The sequence below is a fragment of the Jaculus jaculus genome, chromosome 2 (assembly GCF_020740685.1).
Source record: "Jaculus jaculus isolate mJacJac1 chromosome 2, mJacJac1.mat.Y.cur, whole genome shotgun sequence".
NCBI classification, from domain to species: domain Eukaryota; kingdom Metazoa; phylum Chordata; class Mammalia; order Rodentia; family Dipodidae; genus Jaculus; species Jaculus jaculus.
This window is the reverse complement of record NC_059103.1, coordinates 74,731,499-74,750,291: the sequence shown is the minus strand read 5'-3', so window position 1 is coordinate 74,750,291 and position 18,793 is coordinate 74,731,499. Positions and strand designations below refer to the sequence as shown.

Below are 18,793 nucleotides of genomic sequence, written 5' to 3'. Positions count from 1 at the left end.
GCGCGCCCTCGCTCTGATCTGTGCTCGTGGAGGGCTGCTCCTCCTCGCCGCTGCGCGCGTCGCCCCTCAGGCGTGTCCACGTCCCCTGTGCGTCGCTCTCGGCTTAGGGCGCTTCTGAGCGTGTTTTTCTGTCGCTAGCATTCAAGCCCGTCCCCACTTGTTTCCTTCGCGCCCATCCGTGCCTTCCTGTCTGACGTAGAGCTGCCAGTGCGTAAGCTCAGGCAGAAGCGGGCCGTTTCCCCGGGCGGAGCCTCACGCGGGAGCCTGAAGGAGCGAGCCCGCCCGGCTCCGGCGTGCGATGGCGGACGCGGCGGGCGGCGTGCGCGGCGCCCTGCAGCAGCTGCTCGAGTCCCTGTCGGCCCCGGACCGCCTCTGCGCCGCCGGCGCCGGCTACCAGCTGATCCGCGGCCTGGGCCAGGAGTGCGTGCTGAGCACCAGCGAGGCCGCGCAGGGTGGGTACCGGCGGCCCCGGGCGCCTTGACCTGCTGGCAGTACAGGGCCCCGCGGTTCCCCCCGTGGGCGCACGTAGCGGTCTTGTGAAGTCTCCGCTGTTTGTGCGGATGTGTAGACTGCCCCTTTCCCTGCTTGGGGAATGACTCCGCATTTGGCCATCATTGCGGGACGCATTGTGGGAAGAGGACTAGAGAAATTTGTTTTCTTTTCACTTAAGTCTTGCCTAAGCCTATCAGGACCTTGGCAAAAATCCTTACATTTATCTGCTTATTTTCAGAAGAATTGCAGAAACATTACTGACTTTTATGCTGTTTTACTTTTTTTTTTTTTTCCAAGGTAGGGTTTCACTCAAGCCCAGGCTGAGCTGGAATTCACTGTGTTGTCTCAGGGCGGCTGCTAACTCACAGTGATCCTCCTACCTCTGCTTACCGAGTGCTGGGATTAAAGAAAGCCCAACAGACTGGCCTTTTTTTCTTTAATGTGCCAGTGGCAGAGAGGGAGGGAGAATTGGTGTGCCAGGGTCTCAGCCACTGATAATAGACCGCGGATGCTTGCACCACCTAGTGGAATGTGCGACCTTGAACTTGACTCACCTTTGTGTGTCTGTCTAGTGTGGGATCTGGAGAGTTGGACATGGGTCTTTAGGCTTTGCAGGCACGTGCCTTAACTGCTAAGCCATCTCTCCAGCCCACCCGTTAATTGTGTATGTCTAAATGTGTATTTTTTTATTTTATTTTATTTTATTTTTGTTTTTTCGAGGTAGGGTCTCACTCTGGCTCAGACTGACCTGGAATTCACTATGTAGCCTCAGGGTGGCCTCGAACTCACAGCGATCCTCCTACCTCTGCCTCCCGAGTGCTGGGATTAAAGGCGTGTGCCACCACGCCCGGCAAATGTGTATTTTTTTAAAAAGCTTTTTCTTTTTTGAATATTTTTTGTTTATTTGAGAGCACCAAAGAGGCAGATAAAGAATGGGCATGCCAGGGTCTCCAGCCACTGCAAACAAACTCCAGATGTATGTGCCACCTTGTGCATCTGGCTTATGTGGGTCCTGGGGAATACGAGCCTCTAACTGGGGTCCTTAGTCTTCACAGGCAAGCACTTAACCACTAAGCCTCTCTCCAGCCCCCAAACTTTTGTTTTTTTGAGCCTCTCTCTTAACTAACCCAGGCTGGCTAGACATTAGGTAGCCTTAGCATCAGGAGTGTTTGGAATTATGAGTCAGCTACCAAGTGCGTTGTGTTCTTTTTAGTAATCACTGAAAAAGAACTTTATACTGTGGAAGTGCTTCATTTCAACAGTTAAAAGTTTTATTCTTCTTTGAAACCATTTGACACAGGCTGGTGTTCAACTAACTCATGGTGATCCCCTGCTTTTGACAACCTCCCCCACCTCCCACCCCAGTGTTGGGATTATACAGTGGTGTACATCAAACCAGCATTAAATTTTTTTTCTTGGGGGGGGGGGAGGGAGGGAGAGAGGGAGGGGAAATATATTGAGGGCCTCAGCCATTGCAATTGAAGTTCAGACACTTGTGCCACCTAGTGGGCATGTGCGACCTTGTGCCTCCCTTGCCTTTGCATTTGATTTATGTGGGATTTGGAGAGTCCAACATGGGTCCTTAGGCTTTGTACCAAGCGCCTTAACTGCTAAGCCATCTCTCCAGCCCCCAAACTAGCTTTTTTTTTTTTTTTCTCAAGGTAGGGTCTCACTCTGGCCCAGGCTGACCTGGAATTCACTATGTATGGCCTTGAACTCATGGTGATCCTCCTACCTCTGCCTCCTGAGTGCTGGGATTAAAGGTGTGCACCACCACATCCGGCCAAACTAGCATTTTTAAGTTCAAATAAGTTCTGCATGAAAACTTCTGTTTTTTAAAAAAGGAAATGTTTGGATTGATGTCTCAGTGGTTATGGTGCTGCTTATGAAGCCTAAGGACCCAGATTGAATTCCCCAGAACCCAAGTAAGCCAGATGTACATGGTGGCACATGTGTCTGGAGTTTGTTTGTAGTGGCTAGAGGCCCTGGCATGCCCATTATCTCTCCTTCCCTCTTTCTCTTTCATAAGTGAATGAATAAAAATAAAATACAGGACTGGAGGGATGGCTTAATGGCTAAGGCACTTGACTACAAAGCCAAAGGACCAAGGTTCAATTCACCAGTACCCACGTAAGCCAGCTGCAAAGGTGGTGCATATGTCTGGAGTTCGTTTGTAGTGGCTGGAGGCCCTGGCACATCCATTTTCTCATATCTGACCCTCATGTGTAACAGATAAATAAAAATAATTTATTTATTAGAGTCAGAGAGAGGGAGAGAGAGAGAGAAACAGAGTGAGAAAGGGTGTGCCAGGGCTTCCAGCCACCGCAAATGAACTCCAGAGGCATGCACCCCCTTGTGCATCTGGCTAACGTGGGTCCTGGGGAACTGAACCTGGGTCCTCTGGCTTTACAGGCATGCACCATCCCTCCAGCCCCAAAATAAAAAAAATTTAAAAAAGGAAACTTATCTCCAAGTGAGGTCTTCCTATAATGGACAGATAGGAAATAAACATTGTTCTGTGCTATCCTCAGGCTCTCAAGATTAGAATTTTTGATTAGTAACTTTTCCCTAAAGCAGTTCCTAGTACTGTCAGTGTCAATATATGGAAAGATTATGGGGCATTAGTTTCCTATTGTTGCTGTAACAGTTGCTACAAGCATTTAAGCATTTTTTTGTTTGATTTGGCTTTTTTTTTTTTTTCTTTCTTTTGGCTTTTCGTGGTAGAGTCTTGCCCTAGCCCAGGCTGAGCTGGACTTCACTATGTAATATCATGCTGGCCTCAAATTTACAGTGATCCTTCTACCTCTGCTTCCCCAGTGTTGGGATTAAAGTCATGTGCCACATACCACCATACCTGGTCTGCCTTTTTTTTTTTCTTTTTTGGTCTTTCAAGGTAAGGTCACACTCTAGCTCAGACTAACCTGGAATGGCCTTGAACTCACAGTATCCTCCTACCTCTGCCTCCCAAGTGCTAGGATTAAAGGCATGCACCACTACACCCCCCTTTTTTTTGAGGCAAGCCCAACAGACTGGCCACTTTTTTTTTTTTTAAATAAATGGGAGAGAGAATGAATTGGCATGCCTGGGACTCTAGCCAATGCAACTGAACTTCAGATGCATAGCCCCTTGTGTGCATGTGCAATATTGTATGTTTGCGTCACTGTGCGTCTGGCTTAATGTGGGACCTGGAGAGTCAAACATGAGTCCTTAGGCTTTGCATGCAAGTGCAATAACTGCTAAGCCATCTCTCCAGTCCTTTTTATTTAATTTTTTAATTTGTTTTTGGTTTTTCGAGGTAGGGTCTCACTGTAGTCCAGGCTGACCTGGAATTCACTATGTACTCTCAGAGTGGTCTTGAACTCACAGCGGTCCTCCTACCTCTGCCTCCTGAGTGCTGAGATTAAAGGTATGCGCCACCATGCCCAGCTTCTGATTTGATTTTTTTTGTTTTTCGAGGTAGGGTCTTCCCCTATCAGGCTGACCTAGAATTTACTATGTAGTTTCAAGGTGGCCTCGAACTCATGGTGATCCTCCTACCTTTGCCCCTCGAGTGCTGGGATTAAAGGTGTGCACCACCACACCTGGTTTATTTACTTGTTTGTGTGTGTGTGTGTTTTGCCACTGCAATTGAATGTCTTGTCTGGCTTTATGTGGGTAGCTGGGGAATTGAACCCTGGGTCAGCATGCTTTGCAAGCATACACCTTTAACCACTGAGCCATCTCCCCAGACCTCTAATTTTCTTTCTTTATTTTTTGTTCAGTGTTACAGACTTCTTTAGTTTTTTCCAGAGATTTTGGTTTGCTTGTATTTGTCCGGAAGTCACTTAGCATTGAAGAAGTAAGTTGCAAAATTTTTATATCTCCTATCTTCTTTTATGTTGTAGTTACTCTTAATTCTCATCCATATTTTCTGTTTCTTATATTATAGTTTCGTGATTGTAGAGAAGAAGCCCTAAAATTTTTATGCATTTTCTTAGAAAAAATTGGCCAGAAGATCATGCCTTATTCTCTTGACATAAAGGTAAGATGGGAAAAAAAAACATTGTAAAACAGCTTCTATTTTAACTTATGACGTAAGGAACTTAGGCTTTTTAAAAAAAATTATTATTATTTTTTAAAATTTTATTTATTTATTTGAGAGCGACAGACACAGAGAGAAAGACAGATAGAGGGAGAGAGAGAGAATGGGCGCGCCAGGGCTTCCAGCCTCTGCAAATGAACTCCAGACGCGTGCGCCCCCTTGTGCATCTGGCTAACGTGGGACCTGGGGAACCGAGCCTCGAACCGGGGTCCTTAGGCTTCACAGGCAAGCGCTTAACTGCTAAGCCATCTCTCCAGCCCGGAACTTAGGCTTTTAAAAATTTTATTTATGTTTTTAAATTGGGAAGTTTACTTATTTTCATTTGATTGCATTCAAAATAAAGTGGGCTCTTTATTATTTCTTTTAATCTTTTGGTTTTTCGAGATAGGGTCTTGCTCTAGCCAAGGCTGACTTGGAATTCACTCGGTAGTCTCAGGGTAGCCTTGAACTCATGGTGCTCTTCTTACCTCTGCCTCCCAAGTGCTGGATTAAAGCCATGCGCCACCACACCTGGCTATTTCTTTCTTTCTTTTTTGTTTTTAATTTTTTTGTATATATTTATTTATTTATTTGAGAGCGATAGAGAAAGAGGCGGATAGATAGAGAGAGAACGGGTGTGCCAGGGCCTTCAGCCACTGCAAACGAACTCCAGATACATCTGCCCCCTTGTGCATCTGGTTTACGTGGGTCCTAGGGAATCAAGCCTCGAACCAGAGTCATTAGGCTTCACAGGCAAGTGCTTAACCACTAAGCTATCTCTCCAGCCCCCTGGCTATTTTAGTTTTAATAAGACCCTAGTCAGAGAAATTGCTTTGATAATTATAATTATTTTGACAACTTTTTGTGTATGATATAAGTAATACCTTTCATAAAATATCACAGTAGGGGCTGGAGAGATGGCTTAGTGGTTAAGGCACTTGCCTGTGAAGCCTAAGGACCCAGGTGCGATTGCCCAGAACCCACATAAGCCAGATGCACATGGTGGTGCATGCGTCTGGAGTTTGTTTGCAGTGGCTAGAGGCCCTGGGGTGCCTATTCTCTTTCTCTTTCTGCTTCTTTCTCTCTCAAATAAATAAATAATCCTTTTTCTTGTTTTTTTGAGGTAGGGTCTCTCTCTAGCCCATGCTGACCTGGAGTTCACTATGTAGTCTCAGGGTGGCCTCCAACTCAAAGCAATCTTCCTACCTCTGCCTCCTGAGTGTTGGGATTGAAGGCGTGAGCCACCATGTCTGGCTTTTTTTTTTTTTTTTTTGGTCAAATCAATATTTTAAAGAAATCATAACAAATAGAATTTTTTTTTCCAAGGTGGGGTCTCACTTTAGCCTAGGCTGACCTGGAACTCACTCTGTAGTCCCAAGCTGGACTTGAATTCACAGTGATCCTCTTACCTCTCTGCCTCCAAAGTGCTGGGATTAAAGGTATGTACCACCATGCCCAACTCTGAATTTTTTGAATTGTGAGGAAATTCCAAAACCCTTTAAAAGATTATTTATGAGATACAGTGAGAAAGAGACAGATAAGTAAATAGAGAAAGGGCATGTCAGGGCCTCCTGCCACTGCAAATGAACTCCAGATATATGTATTACTTTGTACATCTGGCTTTATGTGGGTACTGGGGAATCAAACCTAGGTTGTCAGTCTTTGTAGGCAGGTCCCTTTAACTGCTGAGCTATTTCTCCAGCCCTAAAACATAATTTTAAAGAACGGTTTTACTGGGTGAGATGTATATGTGCTTTTTTTAAACAATAGTCTGAAAGTTTGCCTTTTTTGTGCCTCCCATTTTCCTCCAACTTGCCCTCACTAAGTTTTCATAATTAACTATAAAACTAGCAATCATAAATTTTTGGTTGTCAAGGTAATTCATGTTGGTCCTGAATTTGTTTCTAGTTCTTGTGTACTAAAAATTGATAAGATGGGGATGGAGAGATGGCTTAGTGGTTAAGATGTTTGCCTGCAAAGCCAAAGGTCCTAGATTCAGTTCCCCAGGACTCACGTAAGCCAGATGCACAAGGTGGTCCATGCGTCCGGAGTTTGTTTGCAGCGACTGGAGGCCCTGGTGTGCCCATTCTCTCTCTCTTATGTTTTCTTTCTCTATCTGCCTCTTTCTCTTTTTCTCTCAAATAAAGTTGATAAAATGTCAATTCAATCTAGATCATTTTTAAGAAGATACAATTTTCCCTCTGTGTGTTTGATGGTCATGGAACTAACAACCACTTGTAGTTTGAAACTTTTTTTTTTTTTTTATTGCATCTTGCTGGGCATAGGCTTGGGTATGGGCTTTGGTGTGTGTGTGGTGGTGCACAATTGTAATCCCAGTACTTGAGAGGCAAAGGTGAGTTCCAGGCTAGCCTTGAACTTTAGCAGTCTTTCTACCTCTGCCTCCTGAGTGCTCGGGTTAAAAGTATGTGCCACCATGCCTGGCTTAATGTTATATTTTTAACAATTCAAGTCTAAATTTTATTGTGCGATTAATATGTTGGTATTGGTCTTGAGAGCTTTACTTTTACCTATATTGTTAAGATTTCCTTCTTATAGCTCATGGATGATTCTGGCATGTCTCCTTTTGAAACCTAGAATACCTGTACCAGTGTTTATACAAAAGACAAAGCTGCTAAGTGTAAAATTCAAGCACTAGACCTTCTGATTAAGGTAATTCCATTTTTCTAAGTACATGCAACTTAAAAACTGGGCATTCGAATTTTGTTTTAGTTAGGAGCTTTGCAGGATAGGGTCATGGCTGTGTGAATAAGATACATAATGTTATAACAATCACTTGACATCTGATGGTTTGTTCTCATGTCTTTCTGAGTAATAAGAGAGGAAATTGGGCTTGTGAGGGAGATAATGAAAAAAATAATTAAAAATTTGCTATATTTCTATTACTCTTGTTCCCTTGGGTGAAACTGATTGCTATTAGGAATTATAAAAAAGAGTGCTTTCTTGTGTCTTACTTTTTCTTGAAACTTCAGTATTCACTGCTGCTTTGCTCTGGTCCTTAGAGCTCACTTTCACTTGTGTCTGTTTGTCTTATTGCATCTCTGTTATAGAATTTATTTACACTAAATTAATGTGATCTTTTCAAAAAAAATTATTTGTTGGAGAGAAAGAGAAAGAAGTATGGGTATGCCAGGGCCTCCTGCCATTGCAAATGAACTTCATACACATGTGCTACTTTGTGTGTCTGGGTTTATGTGGGTACTGGGGAATTGCACACAAGCCATTAGGCTTTATAAGTAAGTGCCTTTAACCAATGAGCAATTTCTCTAGCCCTATGATCTGTGATCATGAGTGCCTCTGAGGAAATGGTTCTAGTTATGTTATTGCTCTGTGAGGAAGGTATAATTAAATCTAGACTACCTTTTCCTTGTGCTTTCCCACTACTCACCACAAGCCCTACCTCCCTAATTATCTTGATGGGTGTGAGTCTTGAGAGTCTTGAGGTTCCTAAGGGACACAAGATTCTGAAGTGTCACTGTGTGTTTACACAGTCAAGAGAGGAGCCTATTCTATGTTTTCCTCTTTAGAAATGAAAAAATTATGTTCTTTTAGTTACTTCACATTCTGAGAAGTTCTAGAATCATGGATGAATTTAAGATTGGAGAATTATTTAACAAATTCTATGGAGTACTTGGGTCAAAAGCCAAAGTACCTGATACAGGTGAGTTATATTTAATACTATTTTCAAATGTTATAGTAAATTAATGTTAACTAATCATTAGTTTCTTCTACCAAGCCTTAAATGTTTCAAAAAAATTTTTTTTTCCAGGTATGGTCTCATTCCAGACTAGGCTGACCTGGAATTCACTATATAGTTTCAAACTCATATAATGATACTCCTACGTCTGTCTCCCAAGTGTGGGGATTAAAGGCGTGTGCCGCCACGCATAGCAAATGTTTTAGTTTTTGTTTTTTGCTGAAAACATGCCAAAATGGTAACAAGCAAATGATTCCTTTAAATAGAAAAGCCAATAACTGTTAAGCAATTTAGTTTACAATAACAGATTTGCATAAAACTTGGGAAAGAATATAGTATGGAAAACTAGATATTGTGTGTTTTAGTATAAAATTCTTTAAATTGAGCATTTTATTTTCTTTCATAAAATTTTTGTTGGGCATGATGGTGCACACCTTTGATCCCCACACTTGGGAGGCAGAGGTAGGAGGATCACCATGAGTTCGAGGCCACATTGAAACTGCATAGTGAATTTCAGGTCAGCCTGGACTAGAATGAAACCCTACCTCAAAAAAAAAAATTGTTTTAAAAAATGTATTTATTTGGGGCTGGAGAGATGACTTAGCAGTTACCTGCAAAGCCAAAGGATCCCAGTTTGACCCACGTAAGCCAGATGCACAAGGGACGCATGCTTCTGGAGTTCATTTGCAGTGGCTGGAGGCCTTGGCCTGCCTATTCTCTCTCTCTCTCTGCCTCTTTCTCTCTCTCAAATAAAAATAGAAAAAAATTATTTATTTATATGTGTGTGTGTGTGTGTGTGTGTGTGTGTGTGTGTGTGTGTGCACGACCTGTGTGCATTTGTGCATGCCAGGATCTCTTGTTATTGCACACAAATTCCCGTCTGGCTTTAGGTGGAATGGCTGGAGAATTGAACTCTGGGGCAGCAGGTTTTGGAAGCAAGTACCTTCAATCTCTGAACAATCTCCCCAGCTCCTTGTTTTCTTTCTTCCTTTTGTTTTTGTTTTTGTTTTTGTTGTTCAAGGGAGGGTCTTAACTCTAGCCCAAGTTGACCTGGAATTCGCTACGTAGTTTCAGGGTGGCTTCGAACTCATGGTGATCCTCTTACCTCTGGCTCCTGAGTTGCTGGGATTAAAGGTTTAGTACACCACTACACCTGGCCTTCCTTATTTTCTTATTTATATATTCTTGTTAATTTTACTTATTTGAATGTAATTTTAGGTTTTCATTTGTCTAAAACTTATTTTTCAGTTTTGGAAAAAGTCTATGAACTTCTGGGAGTATTAGGTGAAGTTCATCCTAGTGAGATGATAAATCACTCAGAAAACCTGTTCCGAGCTTTTCTGGGAGAATTGAAGACCCAGGTATGATAAGTTTTATGCTAGTTTACTTTCATAGACTTGGTTGGATTTTTTTCATTTGGTAATACCTTTCTACAACTCGTAGATGACATCAACAGTCAGAGAGCCCAAACTTCCTGTGGTGGCTGGTTGTCTTAAGGGGCTATCCTCACTGCTGTGCAACTTCACTAAATCCATGGAAGAAGGTATTGCTGGGCTTTTCTTGATTTTCTTTCTCTACTCAAAAACTGAGGTTGGAGGATTGCTATGAGTTCAAGGCCACCCTGAGACTACATAGTGAATTCCAGGTCAGCCTGGGCTAAAGTGAGATCTGCCATAGATAGCTTCATGTTACTGGGATGAACTGCCTCCTGAGTGCTGAGATTAAAGGCATGCACCACCATACCTGGCATTGTATTGCTTCTTTTGACAACTCTCTATAGCCCATTTAAAAAAAAAATTTTTTTTTTCAAGCAGAGAGAGAGAGAAAGAGAGGGAGGGAGGAAGAGAATGGGCATACCAGGGCCTCTAGCCACTGTAGACAAACTCTAGAAGCATGCACCAGCATGTGCATCTGGCTTATCGTGGGTACTGGGGTATGGAACCTATGTTCTTAGGCTTCACAGGCAAGCACCTTAATCATTAAGCCATCCCTGTAGCCCCTAATCCCCCCCCCCTTTTTTTTTAAAGAAAACCTCTTTAATGGGGTTCAGGTGTGAGAAGTGAATACCCTTGTGTTCTAAGTTGGCTTGGGCCTCCATGATCTGGTCCTGCAGCTCTCAGGTGGCATATTTACAGTTCTGAAAAGTGGCCACATGATAGCTCACAGTGCCCAGGGCATAGCAGCCAGGAGCCACCATAAAGTAGGTGGGCAGTAGCCACAAGACCTTGTAGCAGGGGGTAGGGCATCTCCAGGCCCAGAGTTTCCATGGTCAGGGCTGCCTAAATGGAACCCGGGAGTGCCAATCACCCAAAGCCACTGTGCTAACTTCTTTAAAGTCGCTGGAGGAAGAGAAAGCAAGGGTGTGAGGCCCTGTCCACCCTGCTACCCTACTCTGCCTCTCTAGCCCTTTTTATTTCTTAAAAAATATTATTTATTTATTTGAGAGTGACAGACAAGAAAGAGGCAGAGAAAGAGAGAGAATGGGTACACCAGGGCCTCTAGCCACTGCAAATGAACTCCAGCCGTGTGCGCCCCTTGTACATCTGGCTAATGTGGGTCCTGGGGAATCGAGCCTCAAACTGAGGTTCTTAGGCTTCACAGACAAGCGCTTAACTGCTAAGCCATCTCTCCAGCCCTAGTCCTTTTTTCTTTCTTTCTTTTTTTTTTTTTTTTGATTTTTCGAGGTAGGGTCTCTCTCTAGCCCAGGCTGACCTGGAATTCACTATGGAGTCTCAAGGTGGCCTAGAACTCACGGCAATCCTCCTACCTCTGCCTCCCGAGTGCTGGGATTAAAGGCATGTGCCACCACGCCCGGCTCTTTTTTCTTTTTAAAAAATTTTTTTCAGAGCTGGGTGTGGTGGCATATGCCTTTAATCCCAACACTTGACTTGGGAGGCAGAGGTAGGAGGATCGCATGAGTTTGAGGACACCCTGAAACTACATGAATTACAGGTCAGTCTGGTGTATAGTGAGTCCCTGCTTCAAAAACAGAAAAATAAATATTTATTTATTTGCAGGTAGAGAGATGTAGATATATTTGTGTGTGTATATATATGTGTGTGTGTGTGTGTGTGTGTGTGTGTGTGTGTGTGTGTGTGTGTGTGTGTGTGTGTGTATATATATATATATATGTGTGTGTGTGTGTGTGTGTGTATATATATATATATGTGTGTGTATATATATATGGGGAGAGAGAGAGAGGGGGGAGAGGGGAGGGAGAATGGGCATGCCAGGGTCTCCAGCCACTGCAGACAAACTCCAGATGCATGCACCACTATGTATCTGGCTTTACTTGGGTACTGGAGAATTGAACCCAGGTTGTTAGGCTTTTCAGGCAGCACCTTAACCATTTCTCCAGCCCTATAGTCCATTTTTTGATTGGGTTTGATTTCTTATTTTTTACTTTTTTGAGTTCTATAAATCCTTACTAGCAATCCTGTGTCAGACATATAGCTGGCAAAGATTTTCTCCCATTCGGTAGGTTGCCTCTTTATTGTATTCACAGTGTCCTTTGCAGTACAAAATTTTCTTAATTTCATGAGGCCTCAATGGTTCATTAGTGGTCTTATCCTCTGAAGAGACTGTGGTTCTATTCATAAATTCCTTGCCTATGCCTATATGTTGAAGCATTTTCCTTTTTCCTCTAGTACTTTCAGAGCTTCAGGTCTGATATTAAGATCTTTGGACTATTTGACTTGATTTTTGTGCATGGAGAGAGATAAGGATCTATTTTCATCTTACTACATTTAGATATCCTTTTTTTCCCAGCACAGTTTGTTAAAGAGGCTGTTGGTTCTCTAATGAATATTTATTTGTAGCGTTTTTGTTAAAAGTCAGAGGGCTGGTCTGGAGAGATGGCTTAGTGGTTAAGGTACTTGCCTGCAAAGCCAGAGGACCTCGGTTTGATTCCCCAGGATCCACATAAGCCATATTCACAAGGTGGCATATGCATCTGGAGTTCATTTGCACTGGCTGAAGGCCCTGGCGTGCCCATTATTTCTGTCTTTCCCTCTGTCTCATTCTCTATCAAATAAATAAATAAAAATTTTAAAAAATCAGAGGGTTGTAGCTGCTTGGGTTTACAGCTGGGTCCTGTCTTTTGTTTCATCGATGTCTGTTTTTGTGCCAGTACCATAATGATTTTGTTACTGTGGCTCTTTTTTTTTTTTTTTTTTTTTGGCAAGGTCTCACTCTGGCCCAGGCTGACCTGGAACTGACCTTGAACTAATGTTGATCCTTCTACCACAGCTTCCCCACAGTTTTTGCCTTTAAAAAATATTTTCATGAAAAAAAAAAGGGCTAGAGAGATGGCTTAGTGGTTAAGGTGCTTGTCTGCAAAGACTAAGGACCCATGTTTAATTCTCCAGATCCCACATCAGCCAGATACACAAAGGTGAGGCAAGTGCAAGGTTGCTTATGCCCATTAGGTGGCATAAGCATTTGGAGTTTGAATGCAGTGGCTGAGGCCCTGGTGGGCCAATTCTCGCTCTTCCTCTCTAAAAATAAAAATAATAAATGTTTTGATGGTGGGCATGGTGGCTCACACCTTTAATCCCAGTACTTGGGAGGCAGAGGCAGGAGGATTGCCATGAGTTTGAGGCCAGCCTGAGGCTACATAGTGAATCCCAGGTCAGCCTGGGCTAGAGTGAGACCCCCTACCTTAAAAAAGAAAAAAAAAAATACGTATTTATTTTTTTGTCAGAGAGAGGGAGAAAGAAAGAGCCAGAAAGAGAGTGAACATAGGCACCACAGGGTTGCTTGTTGCAACAAACAAACTTCAAATGCCATTTTGTGTCTGGCGGGAGCACATTGTAAGGAGTCCTACCCTTCCTTAGGCTTTTACATTCTTTTTTTTCTTTGGTTTTTCGAGGTAAGGTCTCACTCTAGCCAAGGCTGACCTGGAATTCACTATGGAATCTCAGGGTGGCCTCGAACTCACGGTGATCCTCCTACCTCTGCCTCCCAAGTGCTGGGATTAAAGGTGTGCGCCACCACGCCCGGCTGGCTTTTACATTCTTTTTTTTTTTTTATTTTTTTTATTTTTGGTTTTTCGAGGTAGGGTCTCACTCTGGTCTAGGCTGACCTGGAATTAACTCTGTCATCTCAGGGTGACCTTGAACTCATGGCGATCCTCCTACCTCTGCCTCCCGAGTGCTGGGATTAAAGGCATGCGCCACCACACCCGGCTGGCTTTTACATTCTTTATGCCACCTCTTCCGCATTAGACCCTGAGCCTTGGAAGGTGCTATAGAGATATTACAGTACTGAGCACTCCGGTCACTTCTTTCCAGCACCATGATGTTTCTGAGTCATCCCAAGGTCACTGCCATCTGAAAAGAGAAGATTCTCTACCAAGAGTGAGAGTAGCAGACTGGAGATATGGCTTAGCGGTTAAGCGCTTGCCTGTGAACCCCAAGGACCCTGGTTTGAGGCTCAATTCCCTAGGACCCACGTTAGCCAGATGCACAAGGGGGTGCATGTGTCTGGGCGGTTGGTCCACCATCACAGATGTGTCAGTATTGCACCTGTTGGCTCATTTGGCCTGGTTGGCCAAATACAAGGTTTGCAGTGTCCACTGTTGAGTATCTTCACTGGTGATTTCTCTTTCTCCCATTGAACTGCATGCAGAATGGCTTCTTCTAGCTTTCTGTCAGCTGGTCTACATGGAGGAGGTTATCAGCTCAGTTCCAGCAAGATTTGTCAGTGGCCTTGCAGCCCAAGTATGTGGAGTCTTCAGCAATAGGGTCTTACCATCTGTTCCTGGTGGGAAAGGGCCTTGGCAATGGCCTGTAATGTTTTGGGGCATCAGGGACCTCCCTGGCCACCGACTCATTGGAAGGTATCCCATCCCTGGCACTGCAAATTTTCTAGTAACAATTTATGTCTCCTGAGGGTAGGCACATTAGGGCCTCCAACCACTGCAAACAAACTCCAGATACTTGCAGTATCTTGTGCATCTTGTGTATGTGGCTCCTGGAGAATCGAACCTGGGTTCTTTGGCTTTGCGGGCAAGTGCTTTAATGGCTAAGCCATCCCTCCCCAGCCCCCCTTTTTGTGTGAGTGTGTGTTTTTGATGTAGGCTCTCACTCTAGCTCAGGCTGACCTGGAATTCACTATGTAGTCTCAGGGTGGCCCTGAACCCATGGTCATACTTTTAGTTCTGCCTCCCAGGTGCTGGATTAAAGTTGTGTGCCACCTTGCCTGGCCCCTTAGTGTATACTTTTTAAGAAATATTTTATTTATTTGCAAGCAGAGAGAGAATGGGCTCAAGGCCTCTAGCCACTGCAAACTCCAGATGCATGTGCTACTTGGTGCATCTGGCTTTATGTCCTGAGGAATCATACCTGTCCTATCAGGCTTTGCAAGCAAGCACCTTAACCATTGAGCCATCTCTTCAGCCCCTTAATGTATTCTTAATTTCTCTTTTTAGTGTCTTAATGTTTTCATTGTAGAGATCCTTTATTTCCCTGGTTGGGTTTATTCCAAAGTGTTTTTTTTTTTTTTGGAACCAATTGTGAATGTGTTTCTCTGATTTCATCCTTAGTACATTTGTTATTGGTTTATAGGAAGGCTACTGATTTTGTTGTGTGAATTTTGTATCCTGCTACTTTGCTGAAAGTGTTTACCAGCTCTTTGCAGTTACCTTCTTGTTGCTGGAAGAAAATATCCAAGCAAAAGCAGCTAAAGGGAGAAAAAGGTTTATTTTGGCTTACAGACTTGGGAAACCTCCATGGTGGCAGGGGAAAATGTGGCATGAGCAGAAGCTGGACATCACCTCCTGGCCAGTATCAGTTGGACACCAGTAGTAGGAGAGTGTGCCAAACTCTGGCAGGGGAAACTGGGTATAACACCTGTAAGCTCACCCCCCAAGATACAGGAGGCTCCAGTTCCCTAGGTAACTGGGGACCTAGCATGCAGAATCCCTGAGTTTATGGGGAAACACCTACTTAAAGCATATAGCTCTAATTTTTTTTGTTAAAGTCCCTTATGTATAGAATTATGTCATCAGCAAATAATGATAATTTGACTTTCTTCTTCTTCTTTTTTTGTTGTTTTCAAGGTAGGGTCTCACTCTGGTCCAGGTTGACCTGGAATTCACTGTGTAGTCTCAGGGTGGCCTCGAACTCACGGCGATCCTCCTACCTCTGCCTCCCGAGTGCTGGGATTAAAGGCATGCGCCATCATGGCTGGCTGACTTTTTTCTTGTATATCTTTTACTTGTGTCTTTTGTCTTATTGCTGTTATCTTAGACTTCTATAGAGGAATATAGATAATATGGTAATAGGCTTGTTCCTAACAACTTCCAGTACTATATTAAATAAAAATGGGGAAAGTGAAGCTGGGCATGCTGGCACACACCTTTAATCCCAGTACTTGGGAGACTGAGGTAGGAGGAGTACCATGAGTTTGAGGCCATCCTGAGACTACATAATGAATTCTAGGTCAGCCAGGGCTAGAGTGAGACACAACCTTGGGGGAAAGAAAAGGGGGAAAGTGGACACCCTTGTCTTGTTCCTGATTCTAGTGGAGACTTAGTGGATATGATTTGGGTGTTTCCTGTTTAGTGTAATGTTGTTTATGGGTTTGTCATAAATATTATGTCAAGATATGTCCCTTCTATTCCTAGTTTCTTTAGAACTTTTTTTATTGACAACTTCCATAATTATAAACAATATCCCATGGTAATTCCCTCCCTCCCCCCACTTTCCGTGTTTAAACTCCACTCTGCATCATATCCCCTCTCCCTCTCATGTCATGGTCTTTTCTTCCTATTATGATGATCTTGTGTAGGTGGTGGTAGGCACTGTTAAGTCATGGATATCCAGGCCATTTTGTGTTTGGAGGAGCACGTTGTAAGTAGTCCTACCCTTCCTTTGGCTCTTACATTCTTTCTGCCACCTCTTCTGCCATGGACCCTGAGCCATGGAAGGTGTGATTGAGATATTTCAGTGCTGAGCACTTCTCTGTCACTTGTCAGCACCATGGCACCTCCTGAGTCATCCCAAGATCACTGCCATCTGAAAAGAGAAGGTTTTGTAACCAAAAGTGAGAGTAGCATTAATATATGGGGATGAATCTTAAGATAAGTGGTTACTGGGCAGTTTGGTGAGCATGGTATATACTTTTAGTCAAACAGCAGCAGACATTACACTCCTAGGGCTCATGACTACCTCTGTTGTAGGTTTTCAGTATCAGGGATATATTACCTCCCATGGATAGAACCTTTTTTTTTTTTTTTTTGGTTTTTGGTTTTTGGTTTTTCAAGGTATGGTCTTGCTCTAGCCCAGGCCGACTTGGAATTCACTATGTAATCTCAGGGTGGCCTCGAATTTATTGCGATCCGCCTATCTCTCCTTTCCAAGTGTTGGAATTAAAGGCATGTACCCCAAACTTTTTTTTTAATGAGAGAGCATTGGCATGCCAGGTCCTCCAGCCACTGCATTTGAACTCCAGATGTGTGTACCATCTTCTGCACATGTGCAACCTTGCATGCTTGTGTCACCTTGTGTGTCTGGCTCACGTGGCATCTGGAGAGTTGAACATGAGTCCTTAGGCTTTGCAGGCAAGTGCCTTAACCGCTAAGCCATCTCCCAGCCCTCTTTTTTTTTTTTTTTGGTTTTTTGAGGTAGGGTCTCACTCTGGTCCAGGCTGACCTGGAATTAACTCTGTAGTCTCAGGGTGGCCTTGAACTCACGGCGATCCTCCTACCTCTGCCTCCCGAGTGCTGGGATTAAAGGCGTGCGCCACCACGCCCGGCTCCCAGCCCTCTTTAGAACTTTTTTTTTTTTTTCGAGGTCTCACTCTAGCCTAGGCTGACCTGCTACTCACTTGATAGTCCCAGGGTGCCCTTGAGCTCATGGTGATCCTCCTACCCCTGCCTCCCAAGTTCTGGGGACTCTTTAGAACTTTTATCATGATAGTGTATTGGATTTTGTCACATGCATTTTCTGCATATATTGAGATAATCATGTGAGTTTTTCTCCTTGAATTCCTTTATGGGGTGTGATATATATGTGTGTATATATATATATGTATATATATATATATATTTTTTTAAATTTATTTATTTATTTATTTGAGAGCGACAAACAGAGAGAAAGACAGATAGAGGGAGAGAGAGAGAATGGGCGCGCAGGGCTTCCAGCCTCTGCAAACGAACTCCAGACGTGTGCGCCCCCTTGTGCATCTGGCTAACGTGGGACCTGGGGAACCGAGCCTCAAACCAGGGTCCTTAGGCTTCACAGGCAAGCGCCTAACTGCTAAGCCATCTCTCCAGCCCAGGTGTGTTATATTTTTTGATTTGCATATATTGAAGTCATCCTGTATCTCTGGGATATAAACCACTTGGTTAGAGTGAATGAACTTTTTGATGTATTCTTGTATTTTGGTTATAGTATTTTGTTGAGGATTTTTTTTATCTGTGTGCATGAGTGAAATTGGTCTTTAATTTTGTTTTTTTGTTGGGTCATTTGGTTTTGTTATTAGGGTGATACTGGCTTTATAAAAGGAGCTTCGTAGTGTTTCTTTTTGTTCTATTGATGGAATAGTTTGATAATTACTGATATTGGTTCTTCTGTGAAGGTCTGGTGAAATTCACCAGTGTATCTGTCTGTATGCTGTGTGCAGAAGGGAGAGTTTGAATTCTTTGGCAACCTGAGATCTCCAGTGGTGTTCCTGGTACTGATGTATGTGGTAGGGGAGACTGTGGAAAGCTGTCTGAAGTTGTTCTGGCATTGCTCAGCTGTTCCCTGTTGTTCTCCTTAAGGTTTGTGATTTTTGCAGGGCCAGTGGGAGAATGCTTTTCCTGAAGTTTTGTCTATTCTTGCTGGTTTAGGCAGGGCTGGTCTTGTAAAAGCACTTTCCAGTGCTGGAGCCTAATCCCTGCTGGTTAATTGCTGGTAGCTCATACTTCTTGCTGCTCCTCTGGAGGGATCTCACCCAATGGAAGGAAATCCTGACATATGCTACATATGGGGACATTTTACATTAAAACCTCAACAAAGTGCAGAGAAGTCAGTCAGGAACATAAACCATGTGTGGCTCCTGTACAGCTATAGCAAATAATCTGATTGGAGACAGTGATATCGATAACTGTTGTGTCAGTCTGACCAGGAGGAGAGACACACATTATAGTTCTTTATGCTTAAGGCCATAAGGTTATGAAAATCAGAGGTCATATTTTATTCACATTTGTAATTTCCATTATAATTTTGCAAGTACTATGTAGAGAATAAATATGTGAGTATTGGCATAAGGAGAAATAGTTTGTTTTGAATGAGTTAATTCATTTAATCTACTAAACAGCCATTAAAGAAAATATAAAATGTACCTTTTACAGATGAGAAAACATCTCTGGGAGGTTATCTTATCAGTGATAAATTAGAATTTGAGCCCACACATAAAGCTTTCTTTCCTTTAGTAATAACTTCAGCTGTGATAATTTGCAACTCTAGTTGGGTCAAATGGTGTTGAGATATCCTAAATTCACAGAGATTTTGTGGTCAACAGAAATGCTAGCCTGTAAA

General features: G+C 43.2%; 1 protein-coding gene and 1 pseudogene across 1 annotated transcript in view; one reads left to right on the top strand and one right to left on the bottom strand.

Moving 5' to 3' along the window:
• Positions 1-4,258: 4,258 nt before the first annotated feature.
• Prkdc (protein kinase, DNA-activated, catalytic subunit) overlaps positions 4,259-18,793 on the top strand; it is a 263,909-nt gene continuing 249,374 nt past the window's right edge. Inside the window, exons 1-6 of the mRNA XM_045144399.1 lie at positions 4,259-4,330; positions 4,421-4,513; positions 7,148-7,222; positions 8,123-8,231; positions 9,516-9,628; positions 9,711-9,810. Coding sequence (XP_045000334.1) covers positions 4,490-4,513; positions 7,148-7,222; positions 8,123-8,231; positions 9,516-9,628; positions 9,711-9,810 — 421 coding nt within the window. The 5' untranslated portion in view covers positions 4,259-4,330; positions 4,421-4,489. The remainder of the gene's footprint in view (positions 4,331-4,420; positions 4,514-7,147; positions 7,223-8,122; positions 8,232-9,515; positions 9,629-9,710; positions 9,811-18,793) is intronic.
• On the bottom strand, positions 9,924-18,396 carry LOC105944550 (annotated as a pseudogene).